This window comes from Rana temporaria, chromosome 2 (genome assembly GCF_905171775.1).
Source record: "Rana temporaria chromosome 2, aRanTem1.1, whole genome shotgun sequence".
In the NCBI taxonomy this organism is placed as follows: Eukaryota; Metazoa; Chordata; class Amphibia; order Anura; family Ranidae; genus Rana; species Rana temporaria.
The window spans coordinates 313,723,246-313,749,252 of NC_053490.1; the positions used below are offsets into that span (position 1 = coordinate 313,723,246).

At 44.1% G+C, this 26,007-nt stretch overlaps 1 protein-coding gene across 2 annotated transcripts; it reads left to right on the top strand.

Moving 5' to 3' along the window:
* Positions 1–643: 643 nt before the first annotated feature.
* Positions 644–24,674, top strand: LOC120927014 (omega-hydroxyceramide transacylase-like). Of its 2 annotated transcripts, XM_040337403.1 has the most exons (5): positions 646–1,077; positions 6,325–6,557; positions 12,963–13,028; positions 22,665–22,874; positions 24,317–24,674. In XM_040337403.1, exons 1-5 carry the CDS (start codon positions 879–881, stop codon positions 24,476–24,478), a joined length of 870 nt encoding a protein of 289 aa, XP_040193337.1. In that variant the 5' UTR covers positions 646–878; the 3' UTR covers positions 24,479–24,674. The 2 variants fall into 2 exon arrangements, with proteins under 2 accessions (XP_040193338.1, XP_040193337.1); XM_040337404.1 differs by lacking the exon at positions 12,963–13,028 and having other exon boundaries at positions 644–1,077.
* The last annotated feature ends 1,333 nt before the right edge of the window (positions 24,675–26,007 follow it).

Here is a 26,007-nt window from a genome sequence, read left to right on the forward strand (position 1 = left end):
TCAACAAAAAGGAATAAAAACAACATATATATATAAAAATATAAAATGTTTTTGTTCCTTTTTGTTTGTTCTTTTTGTTTGTTCTTTTTGTTTTGTCACTTAAGATTAATTAATTTTAAGTGCCAAAACCAGAAAAAAAATTCTACATATAAATATATATAGAACATGTTTGTTTTTTTGTTCCTTTTTGTTAATTTTTTTGTTTTTTTGTTATGGCACTTGCACTTGTATTTATGATAAGTCATTGTGATTTTTGTAAAACGTTGTTGATGTGGAGACAGCGCTGGGTACACACGTTATAACACAATCTTAAAGGGAAAATGTGAATTGCTTCCGAATAAAGTAAGGTACGAATCTACAAAAAGGTGTACTACAATCCTTGCAATGAATAGAGATCAACTTGAATGGATTGACCTTATCTCTGAAATAAAAAAATAAAAATGTAATTCCTTATTAATATGGATTGTAAACACAAAGGAAAAAAAATAAAATGTGCAGAGGCTATCTGGGGTTGATCAAACCATAATACCTATCACAAGACCAGCAGCAGTAGCCTTGAATCCTGTTCTCAATGGAATTAAGCATGCCAGTTATGCACATAGCAATGGTTAAAGCTCTAAGGGGGGGGATCTGAAATATGACACAAGGGGCGTACAAAAACAGGACCAGCAGCAACAAACGACTGCTACAACCAGACTAGTTACCTATCAATCAGCTTATGTAACAAGCAGAGGTAATTAACTATTTAAATGGTCAGTGACTACAAAAAGGCTGAGGATTTTTTACACTTCATGTGGTAGACAGATGTCCAGTTTCTTCTCCTAAGAGTCCTAGATGGTGTGTTTTGCCATCAAGAAAGCAGCAGTTAACAGTCTGCCATGGCAAAGAAGACAGATCCTGAAAACAACCCTCTATCTCTCTCATTCTCTGGGAGTGGATTTTTGGCTTTGTATCAGATTGGAGCAGTGAAAGCTCTTCTGGACCTGGCCCCTGAAATCCTGAAGGCTGCTCCCAAGGTGTATGGAGCCTCAGCAGGGTCTCTGGTTGCAGCTGCGGTGGTCTTCAACGTGAACCTCGGTATGGAATGTTTATGTATTATAACATATTGTCAGCACAAAATCTAATTTTATATTGTAAGATGTTTTATTAATATATATATATATATATATATATATATATATATATATATATATATATATATTGCATCATTTTAGTTAGATCGGTGAATGCGTAAAAAAATTTAAAGATTATAAAGTTGTTATATATATATATATATATATAATATTATTTTTTTTTTTTTTTTTTACGCATTCACCGATCTAACTAAAATTATGCAATAAACAATGATTGTTAAAAGCTGAATGTAACTCCAGGACAATAGTTTCTTTAGGCTGTCTTCCCACTTATACGGTGAGATAGCGCTAAAACGTACATTGCGGTGCCCTTAAAAAATATATTTGCACAAAGCCTCTAATACATTTTCTTCCTAGAATGTGCTTTCATTAAGTGACTTTCATCAAAAATATATTCAAGCTGCTCGACAAAATATTAGCTCCCAGTGCTACAGAGGTCAAATTCACATATAATTTTTTATTATCCAGTGTAGCAAAATGAGTGAGACTCCTTGAAGTAATAAACTGCCACCGTCGCCAACCTGTGGCAATCAAGGCTTACCAGTAGCATGGACCCCAGTTACCAGAGGTCAGTATTCTCCCTTGTATGGTACAATCAGGGCTGGTGCAAGGATTTGTTGACACCCTAGGCGAAACCTTATTTTGCCGGTCAACCCCTTTGCCCTGCCCATGTATATCTCACCTTTTTAATGAAGAGCCCATCAAATGCAGCCCACCAGCGCCCATCGAATGCGGCCCACCAGCGCCCATCGAATGCGGCCCACCAGCGCCCATCGAATGCGGCCCACCAGCGCCCATCAAATGCAGCCCACCAGCGCCCATCAAATGCAGCCCACCAGCGCCCATCAAATGCAGCCCACCAGCGCCCATCAATGAATGTTTGCTTGCTCCCATTCATTTGGGAGTCGTCCTCCACCGCCGCTGTGCCTCTGACACTATGTGTGAACGGAGCAGAGGCTGCCTGCTGATGCTGAGACTTAGTTGCTTGCTGCAGAGAGAAGAGAGTAGGAACACCAGTGGCCGGGAGCCCTAGGCAGCAATGCGCCCTAGTGGTAGCACTGGCCCTGGGTACAACCTCCCTACTGCTCTAGGGACTCAGACAACATATTCTCCAAACATGATAAAGTGCAAACGATAACAAATAGATGTCCTCTAAGAAAAAAAAAAATTAAAAATTCCCCAGTGGTTTAGATTGTGTGAAACCATTTATAAACAAATAGACAAATGTACAAAAAAAAAAAAAAAAACGCCATATGAATAAAAATGCGCTTTCACACAGTGTAGAGTTTTTTTTTTTTTTTTTTTATACTTGCCTTCTTCTGATGTCTTGAGTGATGAGTATGGTCACATGACGGCGTAGGGTCCTTATCCTCTTCACCACTTTGTCTATGTAATGCCGCGTACACACGGTCGTTTTTTGTGATGAAAAAAGAGACGTTTTAAAAAACGTCATTTAACCACTTAAGGACCGGACCAATATGCTGCTACATGACCCAAGGGGTTTTTACAATTCGGCACTGCGTCGCTTTAACAGACAATTGCGCGGTCGTGCGACGTGGCTCCCAAACAAAATTGGCGTCCTTTTTCCCCCACAAATAGAGCTTTCTTTTGGTGGTATTTGATCACCTCTGCGGTTTTAATTTTTTTGCACTATAAACAAAAATGGAGCGACAATTTTGAAAAAAAAAATGCAATATTTTTTACTTTTTGCTATAATAAATATCCCCCAAAAACATATATGAGAAATAAAAAGTCCTCAGTTTAGGCCGATACGTATTCTTCTACCTATTTTTGGTAAAAAAAAAAAAAAAAATTGCAATAAGCGTTTATCGATTGGTTTGCGCAAAATGTATAGCGTTTACAAAATAGGGGATAGTTTTATTGCATTTTTATAATTTTTTTTTATTTATTTTTTTACTACCAATGGCGGCGATCAGTGATTTTTTTCGTGACTGCGACATTATGGCGGACACTTCGGACAATTTTGACACATTTTTGGGACCATTGTCATTTTCACAGCAAAAAATGCATTTAAATTGCATTGTTTATTGTGAAAATGACAGTTGCAGTTTGGGAGTTAACCACAGGGGGCGCTGTAGGAGTTAGGGTTCACTTAGTGTGTGTTTACAACTGTAGGGGGGTGTGGCTGTAGGACTGACGTTATCGATCGAGTCTGCCTATAAAAGGGATCACGTCTAGGCAGGGACGTACAGGTACGCTAATGTGCCTGTACGTGCTATTCTGCCGACGTACATATACATGCGGCGGTCGGGAAGTGGTTAAAATGATGGTGTGTGTGGGCAAAACGTAGTTTTATGTCTTCAAAAAAACGACAAAAAAAAATTCGAACATGCTTGAATTTTTTATGTCGTTTTTCAAAATGTCGTTTTTTGTGTCATAAAAAATGACCGTGTGAGCAAAACGATGTTTAAAACGACGTTTTTAAACCCGCGCATGCTCAGAAGCAAGTTAGGATGCGAGTTTGAATGGAACAGTGCCGTCGTACGTGCTGAACGTAACCACGCTTTGCTAGAGCTTTTGGAAAAAACGATGGTGTGTATGCTACGTCGTTTTTGAAAATGAAGTTTGAAAAACGTTGTTTTCTTTCATGCTAAAAAACAACGTTTTTTTCCATCACAAAAAACTACCATCTGTACGCGGCATAAGGCTCAGCTCATTAAAAAAAAAAAAAAAAAAGTGGTGCTAACGCCATGAAGAAAGCCATAAAGCACAACCACTGTATAGACCTGCAAATCGGGAAGCAGAGCTATAAGACGTACAGTGCCTTGAAAAAGTATCCATACCCCTTGAAATTTTGTCAACCAAAAACGTAAATGTATTTTATTGGGATTTTATTTGATAGACCACCACAAAGTGGCACATAGGAGGTTATTTACGAAAGGCAAATCCACTTTGCACTGAAAGTGCACTTGGAAGTGCAGTCGCTGTAGATCCGAGGGGGACATGCAAAGAAAATAAAACAGCATTTTAGCTTGCACATGATTGAATGATAAAATCAACAGAGCTTCCCTTCATTTCAGATCTTCCCACCTCAGATCTACAGCGACTGCACTTAAAAGCGCACTGGTAGTACAAAGTGGATTTGCCTTTCGTTCTTTTGGAACACTGCAGAGTGGGAACAATTTAAAAAAATATTGTTTATTTTTTTGAAAATACATTTAGGAGACGCTGACACTTTGTTCATCCAAAGTAAAGTGACATTTCCTCTGCAAAGGGGTTTCCTGATGATCCACTATACTCAACCTTGCCTGTGATCCCTCACTGCTGCCTCCGTTACAGCCGATGGATTACTTGGTGCGTCAGGGTATGGGGAAGCATGTTACCTTGCCGTGACCGCGTTTAGGTCTAGCAATAATGTCACAACTCTTATTGGCATCAACTATTAAAACCAGCTGCAACAGAGGAAAGAGCAGTGGGGAAGCACTAGCAAGGTAAGTATCTGTAAGTTGGGGAACCCCTTTGCAGTGATACTGTCACTTTGCCATGCATGAGTAAGGTGACATTGCCTCTTTAAAATGTTATCAATGTTGAAACCTATATAAGATTTTAGTGAGTGGGTTTACATATACTGTACGTTCAATATAAATTATGGTGTGTGTGTGTGTGTGTGTGTGTGTGTGTGTGTGTGTATAAAGTATTCAGACCCCCTTAAATTTTTCATTCTTTGTTATATTGCAGCCATTTGCTAAAATCATTTTAAGTTCATTTTTTTTCTCATTTATGTACACATAGCACCCCATATTCACAGAATTGTTGACATTTTTACAGATTTACTAAAAAAGAAAAAACTGAAATATCACATGGTCCTAAGTATTCAGACCCTTTGCTCAGTATTTAGTAGAAGCACCCTTTGATCTAATACAGCCATGAGTCTTTTTGGGAAAGATGCAACAAGTTTTTCACACCTTTTATTTGGGGATCCTCTGCCATTCCTCCTTGCAGATCCCCTCCAGTTCTGTCAGGTTGGATGGTAAACGTTGATGGACAGACATTTTTGGGTCTCTCCAGAGGTGCTCAATTGGGTTTAAGTCAGGGCTCTGGCTGGGCCATTCAAGAACAGTCAGAGTTGTTGTGAAGCCACTCCTTCGTTATTTTAGCTGTGTGCTTAGGGTCATTGTCTTGTTGGAAGGTAAACCTTCGGCCCAGTCTGAGGTCCTGAGCACTCTGGAGAAGGTTTTCATCCAGGATATCTCTGTACTTGGCCGCATTCATCTTTCCCTCGATTGCAACCAGTCGTCCAGTCCCTGCAGCTGAAAAACACCCCGCAGCATGATGCTGCCACCACCATGCTTCACTGTTGGGACTGTATTGGACAGGTGATGAGCAGTGCCTGGTTTTCTCCACACATACCGCTTAGAATTAAGGCCAAAAAGTTCTATCTTGGTCTCCTCAGACCAGAGAATCTTATTTCTCACCATTTGAGTCCCGACTGGTGGAGGGCTGCAGTGATGTTTGACTTTCTACAATGTTCTCCCTTCTCCCGACTGCATCTCTGGAGCTCAGCCACAGTGATCTTTGGGTTCTTCTTTACCTCTCTCACCAAGGCTCATCTCCCCGATAGCTCAGTTTGGCCGGACGGCCAGCTCTAGGCCAGCTCTAGGAAACGTCTTCCATTTAAGGATTATGGAGGCCACTGTGCCCTTAGGAACCTTAAGTGCAGCAGACATTTTTTTGTAACCTTGGCCAGATCTATGCCTTGCCACAATTCTGTCTCTGAGATCTTCAGGCAGTTCCTTTGACCTCATGATTCTCATTTGCTCTGACATGCACTGTGAGCTGTAAGGTCTTATATGGGCAGGTGTGTGACTTTCCTAATCAAGTCTAATCAGTATAATCAAACACAGCTGGACTCGGATGAAGGTGTAGAACCATCTCAAGGATGATCAGAAGAAATGGACAGCACCTGAGTTATATATGAGTGTCACAGCAAAGGGTCTGAATACTTAGGATCATGTGATATTTCAGTTTTTCTTTTTTAATAAATCTGCAAAAATGTCAACAATTCTGTGTTTTTCGGTCAATATGTTGTGAACATTGAGGAAAAAAATGAACCTAAATGATTTTGGCAAATGGCAGCAATATAACAGAGTGAAAAATTTAAGGGGGTCAAAATACTTTCCATACCCACTATATTAGTACTTTATTTATTTTTTTCTCTTCTGTTTTTCAGATGACCTGCAACAAATAATCATTGATGCAGCCAATGAAGCTAGGAAGTCCATTCTTGGGCCATTTTATCCAACCTTTAATCTACATACCATTTTAAAGGAGGCTCTGCCTAGATTTGTGCCAGAAACCGCACATCACCTAGCGAGTGGAAGGCTTCATGTTGCTCTTACACGACTGCCAGATGGAAAAACTATACTGGTCTCTGATTTCAACTCCAAGGAGGAAGTTATACAGGTAGAAATATATTATGCTGCCCTGATGTGATGTATTTGTTTTGTACAGGCTACACAAGTTTTAAGCCAACATTATTATACAAAGCTCCTTAGAAAATGTGGTATACTGAAACGCAGGTGTAACGGTCACCACCGTTTACGACCTTCCATCACATCCAAGACAGCTTATCGACACTCCAACCGACAGGACCCGATCCCATTTCATTTGCCCAGAATCAAGACGAGACACAGCTCTATGCTTGTTCCAAATGTAATGATACTTTAATGGTTTCTTCTCAGCTTTTTATACAGTACAAGGCATTAAAGCAACAATGAGATCTCCACCCCCCTAATCACACACTAAGGCTAATTACTTAAACATTCTAGTCAGGTCGGCACCGGCCTATAATTATCATGTCTAATTACTGCACATTCCTTAATTAACAGCATAACAAACAAACCCATCACACACTGAGTTTCCTAGGCAGACGTTTCGTCTCCGCATGCAGCTTGACACCTATTCACACCTCTGAGCATCAATAGGTTTTAGACAGTGTTATCACACAATTAAATGTCTTCCAGGAGCCTGACTCAATTAGCATGTCACTAGTCAGGGCTAATCATAGAATGAGTCACTATTGACTGGTTGGGCCAACATCCTGCAGTATCTCAAAATCCTGCAATACGAACTATCAGTGATGTCAAATCTCATGTAATACATGAATTATGATTCACTTGCCACCCCATGCCCAAAAGGCACAGGGTGGACTCAGACCCAAGAGTTATCAGTGACGCTGACACAGGAGTATCCCCCATCCTCACAAAGTCTCTGGGTGTCCCGGGTCATTCCGTTACAGCAGGCATGGGTGGAGCTTGGAATTTCCTTTAGCGGTGCATGACTCCATTGTGACATTTCATGTGTTTAGCTTTTAGGTCCAGTGATCTTCAAACTCTTCAGTACCAGGGCCACATCCTATATTTTACAAATATTGACGAACCCCCCAAAAAAATCTCATCAGTCCCCCCTTTACATAAGTCCCCATCAGATTTCCTTCTTGCATCTGGGTCCCCATGAGAATCCTTCTTGCAACAGTGATACTATCACAGTTCCCTTTTACTTTTAGTGTCACTGTTGGAGTCTTGCTTACATTAGGGCCCTTACTGCCCATCAGAGTCCCCCCTCCCCCCCTTACTACAGGGTTCCCATCAGAGTCCCCTGATAAATGGGAGAGGAAAATGTATCATCCTCAGTCTGGGCACTAGCCCTCTGGCTTTAAAAAAAAAAAAAAAATGCTTTCATAACAAGGCCATTTTTTTTTTTATTTTTTTTTTTTATATAGCAATGTAGGCGATCAGCGACTTATAGCAGGACTGTGATAGTATGGCGGGCAATCTGACACTTGTGGGAAGCAGTGACACTAATACAGTGATCAGTGCTAAAAATATGCACTGTCACTGTACTTATGACATTGGCTGGGAAGGGGTTAAATGTGTTCCTAACCAGTGTTTGTGTGCACTATGAAGTGCTTTTTACTAAATTGCCTACTTGGCAGGGAAGCAAAAACCAGCACATCCCTGCTCACAGGACCTAGCTCTGTATTGTTTACATCATCAGAGCCCTGTCCTGTATTCCTCCTCGCCGATCAGCGAATGCCAGCAGTCAATCATTGATCGGTTTGTGACTAATCACAGCACAGCTCCTCATACCCAGAAGTGCTGGATCATGTGCTAGGTATGTGATCCAGCACAGGAGAGGAGGAGAGGAGTTTGAATGGCTATTAAGGGTAACCATCCTCACCTGTGATCTGTTTGCTTGTAGTGTGTGTGTGTGTGTGTGTGTGTGTGTCCCCAATGAGTTTCTGGACTCCTGACAGACCCTTGCATCTTTCATTCAGTGCTGCACTGACGTTTCTGGATTCTGAGTCATGAGGAAAGCAAAATCATTGTCAAAGGATTTGCGGGAAAAAGGTAGTTGAACTGTATAAAACAGGACAGGGATCTAAAAAGATATCCAAGGAATTGAGAATGCCAATCAGCAGTGTTCAAATGCCACAAAGTATCACACTTACAATACACCAAACAGCACAGAGACCAGCTTTAAACCTTCTGGCACAAAGTAATTTGGAATGATGAGACCAAAATTTAGCTTTTTGGCCACAACCATAAACCTACATTTGGAGAGAAGTCAACAAGGCCTATGATGAGAGGTACTGAGATAGATCGCTGATGTCTTGGGGATGTATGAGCTACAAAGGCACAGGAAATTTGGTCAAAATTGTTGGCAAGATGAAGGCAGTATTTTATCAAAAAACACTGCAGCAACATTTGCATTCATCAGCCAGAAAGCTGCGCATGGGACTTACTTCGATATTCCAACATGACAATGAGCAAAAACACAAGGCTAAGTCGACCTGTCGTTTGCTACAGCAGAATAAAGTGAAAGTTCTGGAGTGGCCATCTCGGTCTCCTGACCTCAATATCATTGGGCCACTCCCCAGCCACTCTGGGGAGAACTCAAAGGTGCAGTTCATGCAAGACAGCCCAAGAAATTACAGGCACTGGAGGCTTTTTGCCAAAAGGAATGGGCAGCTTTACCATCTGAGAAGATAAAGAGCCTCATCCACAAGACGAGAACAGTGGAGGGGCCATCGGGGAGGAGCGTGCCATGAGGTCTAATGACAGCTGCTTTGCAGGGACCAGAACTAGCCATCATTTGTGATTGACGGGCAGTGCCCGAATGGTCTGTCCGCACCTGGTGCCACCTTTTATCAATGCCTACCAGTGCAGCCCATCAGTGTCCACCAGCTCAGCCTCAGTGTCCACAAGCGGAGTGCTCCCAGGTCTGTCCTGCCCCCTCCCCTGGCCACAGACAGAAGACCGAGCGGCCGCTGCAGCCCTACTCCGTTTGGCTGCTCTGTCTGTGTTTGAGTGACAGGCCCAGGCGGGAGATCGCCCGGTGCTCACATGTGTCCAGGAACCCGCAGTCAAATGTGGGAGCCTCCCGCGACTCGTGGGAGACTTGGGATGTCTGTGAAAGGCAAGCACTGACAGAAACTGAGTAGTTTTAAATTGCACTCCTGACATGTTTTGTGCAACCCACTGGGGCTTAGTCACAAAGGACCAGCGGTGGTCCGTCCATAGAGGGCGCTGGAGCGCCGCCCCCTCTGGCTCCGCACCACCACTGAAAATAACATACATTCATGCATTGTATGAATGTATGTTATTATTGCCAGCCCAGCTGCCACTGGTCTTATTCAAGGTGGCTGGACATTGAGCGCTGACCACCTGAATAACAGCAGCTGGTTGGCTGTGCGGAAGTGCCAATCAGAGCCAGTGGCTCTGATAGGATTTCCGTGTACAGCCCTCGTCCTCCCGGATGTCTTATCCAGGGAACGTACAGGGTGCGTTCCTTGGATAAGACTGACGGCCGTCTCAGCCAATCAGGTTCGCCGATTCTAGTTATCGGTAACCTGATTGGCTGAAGCGTCACCCAGGCGGGAGAAGAAGGCATCGAGGGACGTCAAAGGATTAAGGCAAGTGCATTTTACAGGGCCCAGTGGCGACAAAGGGCACAGTGGCATTAATGGGCACAGTAGTGACAATAGGCAGAGTGGCAACAATTAAAGGGCACAGTGACATGCACAGTGGCATCAATGGGCGCAGTGGCATCAATGGGCATAGTGGTGACAATTGGCATAGTGGCGACAATTGAGGGGCACAGTGGCTGCGTTTGATGGCATGGCACAGTGGTGCAAATTGATGGCATAGTGACTGCATTTGATGGCATGGCACGGTGGTGACAATTGATGGCACAGTGGCTGTGTTTGATGGCATGGCACAGTGGTGACAATTGATGCCACAGTGGCTGCATTTGATGGGCACAGTGAGGCTGCAATTTTTTTTTCTTTTTTTTTTACGTTTGCGCCCCTCCAAAAATTTTGAGCACCAGCCGCCACTGCAAAGGACCTCTGTGATCAAGCCCCGATAGGCAGAGCAAAATGTGTCAGGGGTCATGGCCGGGGCAGCACTGGCCATACACGGCCATATCCACATCTGACGCACTGGGTTCGTTTTGAGTGGCGTCTTGCACCACATTTGCCTATTTGAACATTCCCCACTATTCCTGTTCTGGTGGAGATTCAGAATTTTTGATCTCCCCTCACTTTCAGTCCCAGTAATGGTGGTCAGTGGTCACCAAGTCTAATGGTATCTGTTAGCTCAGCCCTCAAAATTTCCACTCGCCTACTAGCATTTGGCGAGTGGATTTAAGCTGGGGGCGAGTGATGACAGGGCTGCATGACCAATCTCCCTCCAATCTGTGCCTACACTTAGAGTCCCGATGAGATTGGCGGCCGAGGAGAAAAGATGCATGCTCGGGAAGTAGTCTGGTGAGCCGCGCACAGGCAGAGCAGTACACAGGTGCTCTTCTTACAATTCTCATTAAGCCATGGGACCTAACAGTAGGACCTCTCTGAGCCTGCCCCCCTCCCCCGGGCCCCGACCAATGTAGCTGGAGAGCAGAAAGTAATGAGTGAGGTGGAGGATTGCAAAAATTACCACTCCCGTACAGCGCTCACTGAAAGTTGCCCTGACATGAGAGCGGCAGCCTTCTAGTTTGTGCAGTTTCTTCTCCTTGTGCTCTATGTAAGTTTAGCCTGAGCACTGTGAACAGACTGGTCTCAATGTGTGCTGTGCGCTGTCAGTGTGCGCTGTGCTATGGTGTCAATGGCTGTGCAGTTGTGTGGATCTCAGCGCTGGATTGTACTCCCTCCCGCTGTGCTGCAGCTCCTCACCTCTCTGCCAGCCTGAATAAAAGGGGGAAGTGGGGACATGCAAGCGTGGAGCCGCACACACAGGCTCCTGATGATGAGATGAATGGAGAGAGAGAGAGAGGATGGATGGGAGTTGCAGAGGAGACAGCAAGAGAATGGGGAAGAGACCCAGTTCTAGTGCCCTGTCCCTCTGGTCTGCCCCCAGTGCCCTGTCCCTCTGGTCTGCCCCCAGTGCCCTGTCCCTCTGGTCTGCCCCCAGTGCCCTGTCCCTCTGGTCTGCCCCCAGTGCCCTGTCCCATTTTGTTAAAGTTGTTGTTGGTAATATTTAATTTTGTAACTTGATTCTGCATAAAACATTGTCATTCATGAGATAATCTACGTGGGCGTGTTTACGGGCTCAATTGGGTGCAGGGCAGTGTATGAATTAGGTGGGGCAACTGGTGGCGAGTAACTCTTGAGGCCTGGCTAGTAGCTCAGGACTTGAAATTTTGAGCCCTGTGTTAGCTGATCCACAGGCTAGGGTTGCCACCTCATCCCTTTAAACCCAAACACATGTTAACCACTTAAGACCCGTACCAAAATGCAGCTAAAGGACCTTGCCCCTTTTTGCGATCCGGCACTGCGTCGCTTTAACTGACAATTGTGCGATGTGGCTCCCAAACAAAATTGGCGTCCTTTTTTTTTTTTTTCCCACAAATAGAGCTTTCTTTTGGTGGTATTTGATCACCTCTGCGGTTTTTATTTTTTAGTGACTGCGACATTATGGCGGACACTTCGGACAATTTTGACACATTTTTGGGACCATTGTCATTTTCACAGCAAAAAAATGCATTGTTGTGAAAATGACAATTGCAGTTTGGGAGTTAACCACAGGGGGCGCTGTTGGAGTTATGTGTTCCCTGAAGTGTGTTTACAACTGTAGGGGGGGGGGGTGTGGCTGTAGGTGTGACGTCATCTATTGTGTCCCCTATAAAAGGATGACACGATCGATGCTGCCGCCACAGTGAAGAACGGGGAAGCCGTGTTTACACACGGCTCTCCCCGTTCTTCAGCTCCGGGGACCGATCGCGGGACTCCAGCGGCGATCGGGTCCCGGAGCTTCGGACCGGGTCGCGGGAGCGTACCTGTATGTACATGTGCCCAGCCGTGCCATTCTGCCAACGTATATGTGCAGGAGGCGGTCCTTAAGTGGTTAATTACACAGGTTCTGAGGCTATTTAATGCAGATAAGGCACTAAGTGAGTTTAATTACCACCTTCAGCCACAGAGCCCATGTAATATGTGTTTGGGTTTAAAGGGATGAGGTGGCAACCCTATGACAGTCACACTCCTGCCTCCTCAACGTACAGTGCAGGGTTTACAGGGTCAGTACCCAGCATTGCACATGATAACCTACACGTGATGAAACCATCCACAGAGTGGTACTTTGAGAGCAGAGCACCTGAACAGGGGTGCAAGGTAAGTAATGCCTCTTACTGTAGCCCTCAGATATAACAATCATTAAACCCTTGCAGTGCTGATGGGGAGGGGGGGGGGGTTAGATGTTCTTTTTTTTCTGGATTTGTGCTTTAGGACAACCTGCTCAGTTCCCCTATACTTCTGCCAAGATGGTATACCTTTTTACTAAGAAAAATGTGTTGATTGTATCGTTACAGGCTTTGATCTGTAGCTGTTTTGTTCCCTTTTACTGTGGCCTGGTCCCTCCTTCATTCCGAGGAGTGGTAAGTTTATAGCAATTTCTTTAAGATATGAAACCCAAATTATTGGCTACAAATAAAAAATGTTTTTTTACTGGAAAGTATGTCATATTCTCTTATGCCGCTTACACACGATCAGAATTTCAGACAACAAATGTTCGATGTGAGCTTTTGGTCGGATATTACGACCGTATGTATGCTCCATCGGACATTTGCTGTTTGAATTTCCGACAACAAATGTTTGAGAGCTGGTTCTCAATTTGTCGGAAATTCCAATCGTCTGTATGCAATTCCGACGCACAAAAATCCTACGCATGCTCGGAATCATTGAACTTCATTTTTCTCGGCTCATCGTGGTGTTGTACGTGACCATGTTCTTGACGTTCGGAATTTCCGACAACATTTGTGTGACCATGTGTATGCAACACAAATTTGAGCCAACATTCCGTCAAAAAAAACAAACAAAAAAACATGGTTTTGTTGTCAGAAATTCCGATCGTGTATGTGGCATTAGGAAGTATTGTTGGTTTACATTATTTTGGAAATTTTCTGCAATGTACTCAGACATGGAGAGGATATACCCAGCCCCTAGGCATGCTGGAGCCTGGGACTAGGTCTATAGCACAATCGTAGGGTCTGTGGGGAGGAAGTTGGTCCCCTTTGGTTTGGAAAACACATCCAGAAATTCAGAGTAGTGCATTGGCACCAGGGAAGAAACCTCAGCCGATGCCACTGGAAGGGTTTTAACTGCAACCACCTTGCCTAGGCATCTGGTGTGATAGGTGGGCCCCCAGGATAACAAATAAAGACTAGACCAGTCGATTATTGGGGAATTAAATAAAAGTACTGTATACTGCGCTAGATCATACTATAATTAAACTAAAAATGTATACAGCAGCAACAAAAAACTCCACAGTGCACAAATGTATATAAATAAATAGTTACGCTCTTATAAAAACAAAACAAATGTGATCACTGAATAACCTTGAACAAAGTGAAAGTGCCAATAAAAAATATATATAAATAAATGCAAGTGTCCTTCACATACTGAAAGTGAAGGTAAATTCCACATATAAAAGTCCCACAATGTGAGAAAAACTTCTTCTGATAAGATGTGTTCCAGAGTTTTCAACCACCACCAAGTAGATAGGGGTTTTGGAGTATAACAACCCACTTTATGAGTGGGGACTCTTACCATAAACGTCTGCAGATATAGACCTCTGCAGGGTCTGATGGTCCGTCTCGTCCCGGAAGTTCTCAGGCACCCGCTGAAGGTCCTCCACAGTATCCGGCCTATGACATATCACTGTGACAAAACATGTTGGTCGAAGCCACACGCTAACATCATCACGCCCCACGTGCCCCCGGAAGTACGGTTGACTTACTTTTTTTGCCGGCAAACGTTCTGCGTTTTGTACTTTGGATCTTCGTATATGATTTTAGCAATAAAGGCATCTTTTTAAACGTTATCACACTATTGGAGCCTCATATGTTTTTATACTCCATCACACATGACTGAGTGTGTCTCCCAGACGGGCTTTTTGACATAAGCCGGATCCTTTGGAGGACCTCCAGCAGCTGCCTGAGAGCTCCTGGGATGAGGTGGACCATAAGACCCCACAGAGGGCTATATGTGCAGGCGTTATGACCTCGCTCACTCAGTTTTTCTGACATTGTGGGACTTTTATGTGTGAAAATTCCTTTACCAGGAACGCAGAGATAAACTGTCCACTGCACCAGAGTCAATGAATGAATTTGAGTGGAATTGAACAGTAATAGTCGAACGTGGACCTGAGAGGCAAGAATAATGGTCTAGCACAGGGGTCTCCAAACATTCTAAACAAAGGGCCGGTTTATTGTCCTTCAGGCTCTTCAAGGGCCGGACTTTGGCCAGCGGGAGTGCAAATTTTCCTGGCATCATTGTTAGTAAACATCTGGTATTAGGGGGAGGAATAGTGCCACATTGCTGGTATCATAGGGAGGAATAGTGCTCTATTAGTTGTGTCAGTGGGAGAAATGGTGCTCCATTGTCATTGTCAGATGGCAGAATAGTGTCTTGTATCAGTGGGAGGGATAGTGCCCCAAGGGCTGGATAAAGGCAAGCCCTCTAGCCGCAGTTTAGAGACCACTGGTCTAGCATACCCCCCTCTAGATATACTAGCCTCTGAAGTTTCCTGGCGGCTGTGGGCACTGTTTCAAGAAATGTCCACAGTAGATGCACAGTCCCTGAGTTCCTTTTACTCAATGGATAGGTGTGAAAAGCCTAGTTGCATAGGCTCTACTTGAGAGGCGGGAGAGGAGTCATTAGGAGATTCTAAGCCATGCATGCTCTACCTGTGGCCCTCCAGCTGTTGTGAAACCAAAATTTTCATTATGCCTCTGCCTTTGGGAGTCATGCTTGTAACTGTCAGACTTTCCATGCCTCATAGGATTTGTAGTTCTGCAACAGCTGGAGGACCAAAGGGTTGAGCACCCACGTTGAGGGGTGTTGGAAAGTTGGAGCCAGTCGAGGAGCCAAGGATTTGTGCTGCTTGGCCCATTCCTGGGAGCGCTCCTGGAAACGGTGTTGATCTGGATGGCCAAGAAAATAAGATTTTCCAGGACGATGGGAATTTGGTGACCCGCCAACTTATCTTTGCTAAGTTCTGCCAAATCTTGCCAGAAAGCCACCATAAGTGCTTCATTGTTCCAGGAAAGTTCAGCTGCTAGGGCGCAGAACCGAATAACCTACTGTCCAACAGCGAGGGGACCCTAACAGAGGCGAGGATGCACGGCTTGGGAAAAAACAGATTATAGCCACACATGCAAAAATGACATTTATCCCGCAAGGCTAGTTAAAAACACCTGAACATATTCAAAAATACAGGGGTTTGGTCACACTATATGGTCATATAGTGCTAAGCCCACTTACTGTGTCAAAGTACCCCAAATTAGTGGGTCCTAACCTGTTAATAGAATGAAAGAACCTAGTGTCTCAACCTTGGGAGATAAACTCCTCTAAATGTGAGAACTGAAGGGATTCCTCCTATGTACTGGTGGCCACTAATAAGAGGTAATGAAGAGGGGGAGGGGTTCTCCAGCCCAAGATACCTGGTCAGGGTCTATACAACATACTTGGGGGCACACCATAAAAATGCCATACATCTAAGATGGATGCACGGCCTGGCTCATCAAAATCTTTTTAAAAAGGGCAAGAAATTCTGTGATATCATTTGGTTACTGCATGGACCTTTTCCCAGCATGCCAAAGCCTCTCCAGAAAGCAGAGAAATTACGTATGTAACCTTTGACCCGACCAGAATGAAAATTCTGTGGCTGTAACTGAAAGTTACATTGGTTAACAAACCCGCGGCAGGCCTTCGGATCTCCAGAGAATCACGGTGGAGCGGAAGATGAAGCATGGATGTCACTAGCAGCATGGTTTGCGTTGCAGTGGCTGCTTGAGGCAAGTCTGCAGGCGCCAGAAGCAAAGCTTGGAGTTGATCCAAACAAGGAGTTAGGGAATGGAGATGACAAATACATTGAACTTGACTAGATTCTTGAGCCCTGAGCCTTTGCAGAAGGCATTAGTTGAAATCTGCAGGTGATAAGGTTCATCTGTTAGAGAGAGACTCTCTTAATACCTAGATTCAGGGCAGAAATTCTGACAGGAGACAAAACCTGGTGCCAGAAGTGTGACGCCATGTTAATATCTCCCCAGCCAATCCCTGGTCAATATGGCAGTAGCGGGCTGAGGGAAGTATAAATAGTCCAAAGCAGAAGTCTCTTGTTCCTGAGGGCTGTTGCATCCATGGGAAGATAGTGGAACTACAAGCACTTTTGTGGGATCCCAGCTACAGTTTGGCTGGGGATCTCTGTTCTATTTTCCTGGAGCGTTCCCAGAAAGCTTCTCAAGGAGCCAGGACACAAGCTGCTAAAGTACTTCCATTGTCTGACCCTGCACACGGCTGCCTGGAGCTCAGCAAACCGTTATCACCAGCCTTCTGGATTTAAAGACTTTCCTTGGCTTTCTTGAGACCCCTGGGCTCATCCTCACCCTATCCAAGTTTTACCTAAAATAAAAACTACAAAGTGAGTTAATGGAAAATGGTGTGTGCCTATTGGGTAATAGAACCTGGGATCAAACCGCCAGACCAATCCGGTCTGTGCGCTACATTCGGCTTGCAGGTGAATCCCCACTTTCACAGTGCAGGAACACTGGAACAACTTTCATCTCCTACATTTGGAAGCGGTAGATGATATCCTATGGCTACATACTGAAATTATTCCTGCCCTATCAACAGATTTTCACCTCCAACCCTCCTGTTTTACCCCCCAGTTTAACAGATCTTTATCATGACCTATCGGGTCTTTTGAATCTCTGTTATTGCCTCAGTTCCTGTATGAGAATGGTTTCCGCTTTTTACATTCTACTTGCTCATCATTCTTAAACCCAAGGTTGCTCAGTCTTGGATGTCTACATGTCTCTGACTGTCTAATTTTGAATCTGGAACTTTCATTGTTGGGCACCTACCTGCTAATTTGTGGCTCTGCCCATTTGGCCTATCGCTGTACCAGATATTCACCAGTATTAGCCCTGCTATACTCTTTTTGTGGAATGCTTGGACAATCTGCTGTTGAGAGAAAAGTTGGGGCTGGTTCTGCAGCACAGCTTAACTTGACAGTTGTTTAGAAGTTTGTATCAGTTAAAGTGGACCCTAACCCTTCAAAAATCTTCCCTGGAACGGACTTATTTCGTGTATCTGGGGCAGTCCCGAAAGCAATTTAGAAGCGCTTTGAACTCAAATTGTATCCTTCCACTCCAAATATCCGAAAAGTAACATTCTGTTGAGATGGGACATATTTTTCCAGTGCCTGAACAGATCTATTTTTTATTTTACTTTTTTTGGGCTATAAAAACCAGGTTGCCCCTCTCCTAGTGGTCTCCGGAGTTTGGGTACTCCTTCAATCACATAATTTGTTGGATCCTCATCTGTTGCAGCAGGACTGTCCTCCGGAAAACAGTTTGGCCCCAAGTGAGGCAAGTAGGCAGATTCAGAAAGACTTAGGATGGCGTATCAGTAGATACGCCAGCCTAAGTCTGAATCTGCGCAGATGCAAATTTAAGCGTATTCTGGTAACCAGATACGCTTAAATTAGGCTAAGATACGAGCGGCGTAAGTGTCTTACACCGTCGTATCTTAAAGTGTAATTTTTAGGCTGGCCGCTAGGTGGCGCTTCCATTGCGTTCGGCGTAGAATATGTAAATCACTAGATACGCCTATTCACGAACGTACGCCCGGTCGACGCAGCACAGATACAGCGTTTACGTAAGGCATTTTCAGGCGTAAAGTTATTCCATCAAATAGCTGGACTAGTAATGTTAAGTATGGCCGTCGTTCCCGCGTTGAAATTTGAAAATTTTACGTCGTTTGCGTAAGTCGTCTGTGAATAGGGCTGGACGTAATTTACGTCCACGTCGAAACCAATACGTCCGTGCGGCGTACTTTGCCGCAATGCACACTGGGATATGTACACGGACGGCGCATGCGCTATTCGTAAAAAAACGTCAATCACGTCAGGTCACAGTTAATTTACATACAACACGCCCCCCACATCCTCATTTGAATTAGGCGCGCTTACGCCGGCCCCATTTACGATACGCCGCCGTAACTTAGCAGGCAAGTACTTTGTGAATACAGTACTTGCCTTGCTAACTTGCGGCGTAGTGTAAATACGATACACCGCCGCAAGGATGCGCCCGCCTACTTGAATCCAGCTATAGGTCTCGTACTCAAACGTAAGCAGCTGTATCTGAATAGGGTCACGGGCAGCCGGAGTTAGGTAGGTGAACTGAATAAGAGACTGAATGATCCACCACTCATCTCAGAAGCAGGAGCAGCAACAGGAAGGTTATTTTCAAGGTTGAATGGTGGGAGCAAGAGTGCAGAGCATGCATGCACAACACTCCACCCAGTGGATGCTGTTGGCGTTCTGTTCCCTCAGCCTTACCATTACATGTAAGATGACAGTGGCGGACATTTTAAAATGGTGCTTTTAATATAGTACATTAAGGGGAAAAATTATAAAAATATTTGTTTTTTACTGGACTATACAGTCTTTAATTATTTTTTTCTAATAATGTGTATGCGAGATAGATAGATAGATATATAGAGATTATATATGTAGCATTCTGCTCCTGTTGGGCTGGCGCTGCTTTAAATTTAGGGGGAAGTCTGAGAGTTAGTTGACTCAGACATGTATGATTTTGAGCAAATTGGGCCTATGTTCCAGCTATGGCTGGCTGTGAGTTACCACCCCAGGCTAAGGGTGGCAGCAGGTAGGTCAAGGTGATTTGGGTGTCTGCCCTCGGCAGCCAATCAGTGGGGGTTGATCGTCCCGCTGTGCATGCTGGGGAGGGGTATTTAAGGGACAGACGTCATTGGACCGGGGTCGTCGGTCACTGGTCTGTCGTCCCACCACCCTGTGTGTGGCCCTCCTGGCCGGGGGTGCGTGTTCTGTAATCCTGGCTCCGGGACCATGTTGGTCCAGGGTTGTGATCTGTCTAAGTGGGCCCAGTAGTCAGATTGGGTCTACGCTTTCAAGGGTGATGCTGTGCTGTCCGTCCAGGAGGGATGAATGTGTTTGATGAAGGACCTATCTTGGAGAGCACCGAGCACAAGGCTGGTATCTCAGGAGAGGCCTTGAACTACATCGAAGGATGCACCGTTTACTGAAAGGCTGGATGGTGATAGCCTGGCAGTTCTTCTTTCTTCTTCCTTCTTCCTTCCTCTTATGTTTATCCACTAGATGGCAGTATACCATCATGCAAAGCATACCGATTTGTGGATATACATTAGTGATATTCTCCAGAAGGGCTCTGATTGAATTTAAAAGCAGAATACTACTGTAAAATGTTGAATAATTAAAAATGACCAAGTAAGTTCACTTACTTTAATTAAAAACAAGAAAATATGCAAAATGAACAAATGACTGTCACAAGCTGTGTGTGCTGAGCAATTGTATTACTGTTCTCCGCTTGCCGACCACCTTGCTTAGAAGTACGGCGGCAAAGCAGCCTCTTTGCTGGATCACGTATCTGATGCGTGATCCAAAACTTCTTAGTAGGGGATGCATGCATGCAGCCCTAGCTGTGCTGTGATCAGGACAGCCATCACAAATTTTGGGGCCCCTTACACAGCTTTAAGCAGGGCCCCCCTGGAGCAGAGAACCGGGGCGGGGGGGGGGGGGAACAAGTGTAATGTCTTCTCTCCTGATGCAAGATAATTAGCGGGGGGAGGGGGGCCTGGGGACCATCGGGGCCCTTACAGGTGTAATGCAAAAAATAAATAAAAAAATTCAGAAAAAAACGGGAGGGGGGCCAGCCGGGCCCCTTACAGGTGTAATGCCTGTATCCCCCTGATGGCAGCCCTGGCTGTGATTGGTTACAATACAAGGCGATCAGCGGGTGATGGCCAATGATTAATCGGCTCCATCATTCAGGGAATGATTGATAAACACAGAGCTCTAAATACTGGAAGGTGAACTTGTACACCACAAGTGTGTGTGTGTGTGTGTGTGTGTGTGTGTGTATATCCCCTGCAAAGTTTGTGACTGCATCTTGTAGGACTCCTTCCTAGGAAGCTCTTACCTTTCATCAGAGTCGGTCAGCAGAATACAGTGATACAAAGTGGAAAAGTTTCACTCATCTGCAGATAAAGGTCAATTAAATCAACCCAACAAGTAAATAATATTTTTCCCCATTTGACCCTTAGGCCTCATACACACAGTATGTAAAGTCTGAAGACGAGCTGTCTGTGGATTTTCGAATAGTTAGTACGGTGTATTTGACAGACAACTTGACTTTTACATCAGACAAAAGCTGGATGTGCAGGCTATAAAATTTTTGTTGGATGTGAACTCAGTCTGATTTTCGGATGGTCAGTACAGAAATCGTCACACAAGTCGAAAGTACAAACACGCATGCTCAGAATCGAGGAACACCTGAGAAGAGTTCGGTTTTGTAAACTACCCTTCGTAATCTAGAATTAACATTTGTGACGCGGCAATTGTCGAAATGCAGCGCACATTCTCATCTTTTATAATGGGATATTAATGAAGCTGCTTTGTTGGCGATACTGATGTAGTTATGGCAAACTTATCTTAAATGGCATTTGTTTTGTGCGATCGGAAAGTCACGAATCAACACTCACCAAAATTCTACTAACACGAAATTGGCATAAGGGGCCCAAAGGGTGACGCTTGAGAAATGAACTTTTTCTTTATACACTCCTAGTACATTCTTGTTTGTCAAACGACAATTTGCAGATAGAAGAGAATTAATGAGAGAAGCAGCCAAGAGGACCATGGTAACTCTGGAGGAGCTGCAGAGATCCACAGTTCAGGTGGGAGAATCTGTCCACAGGACAACTATTAGTCGCGTGCTCCACAAATCTGGTCTTTATGGAAGAGTAGCAAGAAGAAAGCCTTTGTTGAAAGAAAACCATAGGAAGTCCCATTTGCAGTTTGCGAGAAGCCATGTGGGGGACACAGCAAACATTGGAGAAGATGCTCTGGTCAAATGAGACCAAAATTTTAATTTTTGGCCTAAAAGCAAAACACGATGTGTGGCAGAAAACTAACCCTGCACATCACCCTGAAACATGGTGGTGACAGGATCAGGTTGTGGGGTCGCTTTTCTTCATCAGGACAGGCAAGCTGGTCAGAGTTGATGGAAAGATGGATGGAGCCAAATACAGGGCAATCTTAGAAGAAAACCTGTTAGGCCCCGTACACACGACCGAGGAACTCGACGTGCCAAACACATCGAGTTCCTCGGCGAGTTCAGTGTGGAAGCCGCCGAGGAGCTCGGCGGGCCGACTTTCCTCATTGAACAACGAGGAAATAGAGAACATGTTCTCTTTTTGGCCCAACAAGTTCCTCGACGGGTTCCACGCTGAAAAGTGTACACACGACCGAGTTTCTGGCTGAATTCTGCCGAGAAACTCGGTCGTGTGTACGGGGCCTTAGAGTTTGAAAAAGATTTGAGCCTGGGGCAGAGGTTCACCTTCCAGACAATGACCCTAAACATACAGCCAGAGCTACAATGGAATGGTTTACATCAAACATTCATGCATTAGAATGGACCAGTCAAAGTCCAGACCTAAATTCAATTAAAGATCTGTGACAAGACTTAAATTGCTCTCCATCCAATCTGACAGAGCTTGAGCTGTTTTGCAAAAAAGAATGAGCAATTATTTCACTCTAGATGTGCAAAGCTGGTTGAGAAATTCCCCAAAACACTTGCGGCTGTTGCGGTTCTACAAAGTATTGACTCAGGAGGGCTGAATACAAATGCACGCCACACTTTTCACAGATTTATTTGTAAAACATTTTGAAAACCATTTATCATTTTCCTTCCACTTAAATTTTTTTTTATGTGCCACTTTGTGTTGGTCTATCACATAAAATCCCAATAAAATAAATGTAAGATTTTGGTTGTAACGTGACAAAATATGGAAAATTTTAAGGGGTGTGAATACTTTTTCAAGGCACTGTACATGCAGTTAAAACGTTATTCTTTCAAATTGCATTACATTAGCTTTTCTTGCCATTAAAGGAAATTCTCTATGCTCTGTTTACCACTTTAATCATTAGCATTTCTTTCTGTTTTTTTCGACAGCGGTATATTGATGGGGGATTATCAAACTTCCAACCATTTTACGATCTACAGTCCATCATAACTGTGTCACCTTTCACTGGAGAGATTGACATTTGCCCTCGAGACTGCCCTGTCAGCCATTTATGTCTTCATATTTTTAATACCAGCTTCCAGCTGTCTGTTCAAAATCTGTGCAGAGTGAGCTACGCCTTATTCCCACCTCCACCCTATGTAAGTACCATTAAACTACCTAGTAGATTCTACTGCATTCAAATGAATTGGCCTCTCTGCATTACTACCAGAAATTGCATATGGGAAGAGCACCAGTGACGTCTTAGTACGCCGTCGGATCGTAGATGCATTTTTCCACCAACCGCTAGGTGGCGTTTCCGTAGAATTCCACGTCGAGTATGCAAATTAGCTAGTTACGGCGATCCACGAACATACGTCCGGCCGGCGCATTTTTTTACGTTGTTTGCGTTCGGCTTTTTCCGGCATATAGTTACCCCTGCTATTATGAGGCGTACTCAATGTTAATTATGGCCGTCGTTCTCGCGTCTAATTTTGAATTTTTTACATAGTTTGCGAATAGGGATTTGCGTAGAATGACGTCACCGTCGTAAGCATTGGCTCACAGTCTCTGCTCTAATTTATCCCAAAGGACTGCAAAGGGTGGGTCAACTCAATATTGAACCCTATGGACTAAGACTGGGATGCCATTAAAGTTAATGGCCCGGATTCACATACATCGCATATTTATGCCGCCGTAGCGTATCTAATATACGCTACGCCGACGCAGCGCAGAGAGGCAAGCACAGAATTTACAAAGCACTTGCCTCCCAAACTGCGCTGGGTTTCCTTGGCGTAATCCGGCGTAGGTGGAAGTGGGCGTGAGCCATGCTAATGAGGCGTGACCACATGCAAATGATGGGCCGAGCACCAGACAGATACGAATAATAAACGGCGCATGGGCCGTCCCGTGGACGCATCCCAGTGCGCTTGCTCCGAATCACGTCGGAACGAATGCCTAAGATACGACGGATCACTGCCTACGGCGGCGATCCGATGGCGGCGCATAGTTACACTTACGCAGCGTATCTCGAGATACGTCAGCGTAAGTGCTCTGTGAATCCGGGCGTGTGTGTGTGTGTGTGTATATATATATATATATATATATGTGTGTGTGTGTGTGTGTGTGTGTGTGTGTGTGTGTGTGTGTGTGTGTGTGTGTGTGTGTATATGTATGTGTGTGTGTATATGTATGTGTGTGTGTGTGTGTGTGTGTGTATATATGTGTGTGTGTGTGTGTGTGTGTGTATATATATATATATATATATATATGCAGGCATCCTAGTACTTTTGGTAATATAGTGTATTTGCCGACACCTTTTGATGTATGCTTTTGCCTCAGTTTCAAGACCAGAGCTTCACAGGCATATTTACTAAAATGATTTGAAGTATGGCCTCGGAATATCCGATGAAAAAACTCAGATGGGGCTACACACGATCAGAATATCAGATGGAAAAAGTACGTCTGACTAATCGTGTGTACAAGGCATTAAACTGTGGAGCTGGGATTTGAGTGTGAAATAAATAACAATGATGTAATATATTCCTTTTAGATTACAGGTAGTAATAGTTCATACCTAATAGATCATCCTTTTCACCCACAGGTGCTAAATGACTTTTATTACCAAGGCTATAAAGAAGCTATTTTATATCTCATTAAGAATGGTAAACATCGGCTGTGCGTTGGAGATCAGAAAAATATCAATGTGGTCTTGAAAAACGAGGATATTAAACTGAGACAACACGAAACAGTCCTGGTTAAATAGAAGATCGGTATATATGTGTTTATATTTAATGGAGTGAGAAGAACAGTACTGGAGGATATGAAGCACAAATTGGAATAGTAGAACTATGCGCTGGAAGAATAAAAATTCTGACTGGCTACATGTTATTGGACTTCATCAGAGGCCCTTGTGTACAGGGTTGAAGCTTCAAACAATATACCTAATTTAGAGAATGAAATAATTTGTTGTTCTTCTTTTTCACTCCACCTACTGAACGAACTTAATGTTTACATGAATGTTGGTTCCACTGGTGCCTTGATTACCGCCTGCAGGATTTGGAACTCCAGGCAGATGGTGATGTTCAGGACACAAGGTACCAGTGGTTGCAAATCTTTTTTTTGTAATGCAGTACTGTAGTGACTTGGTCCGAAGTGAAATGTCCTGACATTGCTTTTAACCATGCTTTGGTGGGAGTTTTTGGTGGGCATTAAGTACAAACATCTAAAGAAGCCAAATGTGTCCTCCTGCTAGCTACTACCTCTAGTGACATCAATAGCACCAGAACCAACGCTAGGCTCAGGCTGTATCCTTCACCTTACCAGGGCAGCTCTAAGGCTGCATTCACACCTGAGCGTTTTGCCGCCTGAAGCGCGACACTCAAACGCTAGAGGGGAAAAAAATACATTCTTCCCTATGGAGATGGTTCACATCTCCACTCCAAAACGCCTGACGCCGAACACCTGAACCTCAAACAAGTTCCGGACCCTTTTTCGCGCAAATTGGGCGTGTTTGAGCGTTTCTATTTCCCATAGAAAGTAATGGAAACGCTTGATTCAAGCGACTAGCGCGACTGCTACAGGCGTTTTGACGCTTTAATCAATAGAACATTTCACCCAGGCAGAAGATAAAAAAAATCTACCAACAAGTGATGAAAAGATGATAATTTTTTCCTATAGGCTAAAATAAAAAACGTTATAGTACAAAAACGGCGGACGACGCTGTATGCAAACACGCAAATAAGCATGAATACGCGCGACAAAAATCCGAAAAAAAACGACCTACGCTCAGGTGTGAATGCAGCCTAAGACTGATTTGGCATCTGCTGCTTCCAATGTTTATGAAACCTACACCATAGTGATATAATGATCTGCCTGATCAGGCATTTTTTTAAAGCTATTGTCAAATACCTAAATGGCTGACAAACCATTCACAAAGCTAGCACACCGTGATATGGGTACCTAAAAAAGTGAGTGTTCTTTTCAGCTGACCCCAGTGAGATTTGAAAGTTAGGCACTTGGCTAAACAGAGATTAATATTCTTGTGTTAAATCTTTTGGAAATGAGCTTTTAATGATTTAGCCCAGGTTCACACTGGGCTGCGGGTGTGAAGCCGTGTGAGTTCAGCTGAACTCACACGATTTCACTCCCGTTGGCAGTCCTGATTTTGGCCGCGATTTTAGAGACATCTGTGCAGATGTCAATGTAAATCGTGGGCGGAAATCTCAAAAAGTAGTACAGGAACTACTTTTTGAAATCGGTGCAGCGCCGCACCGATTAGGACGTAACCATTGC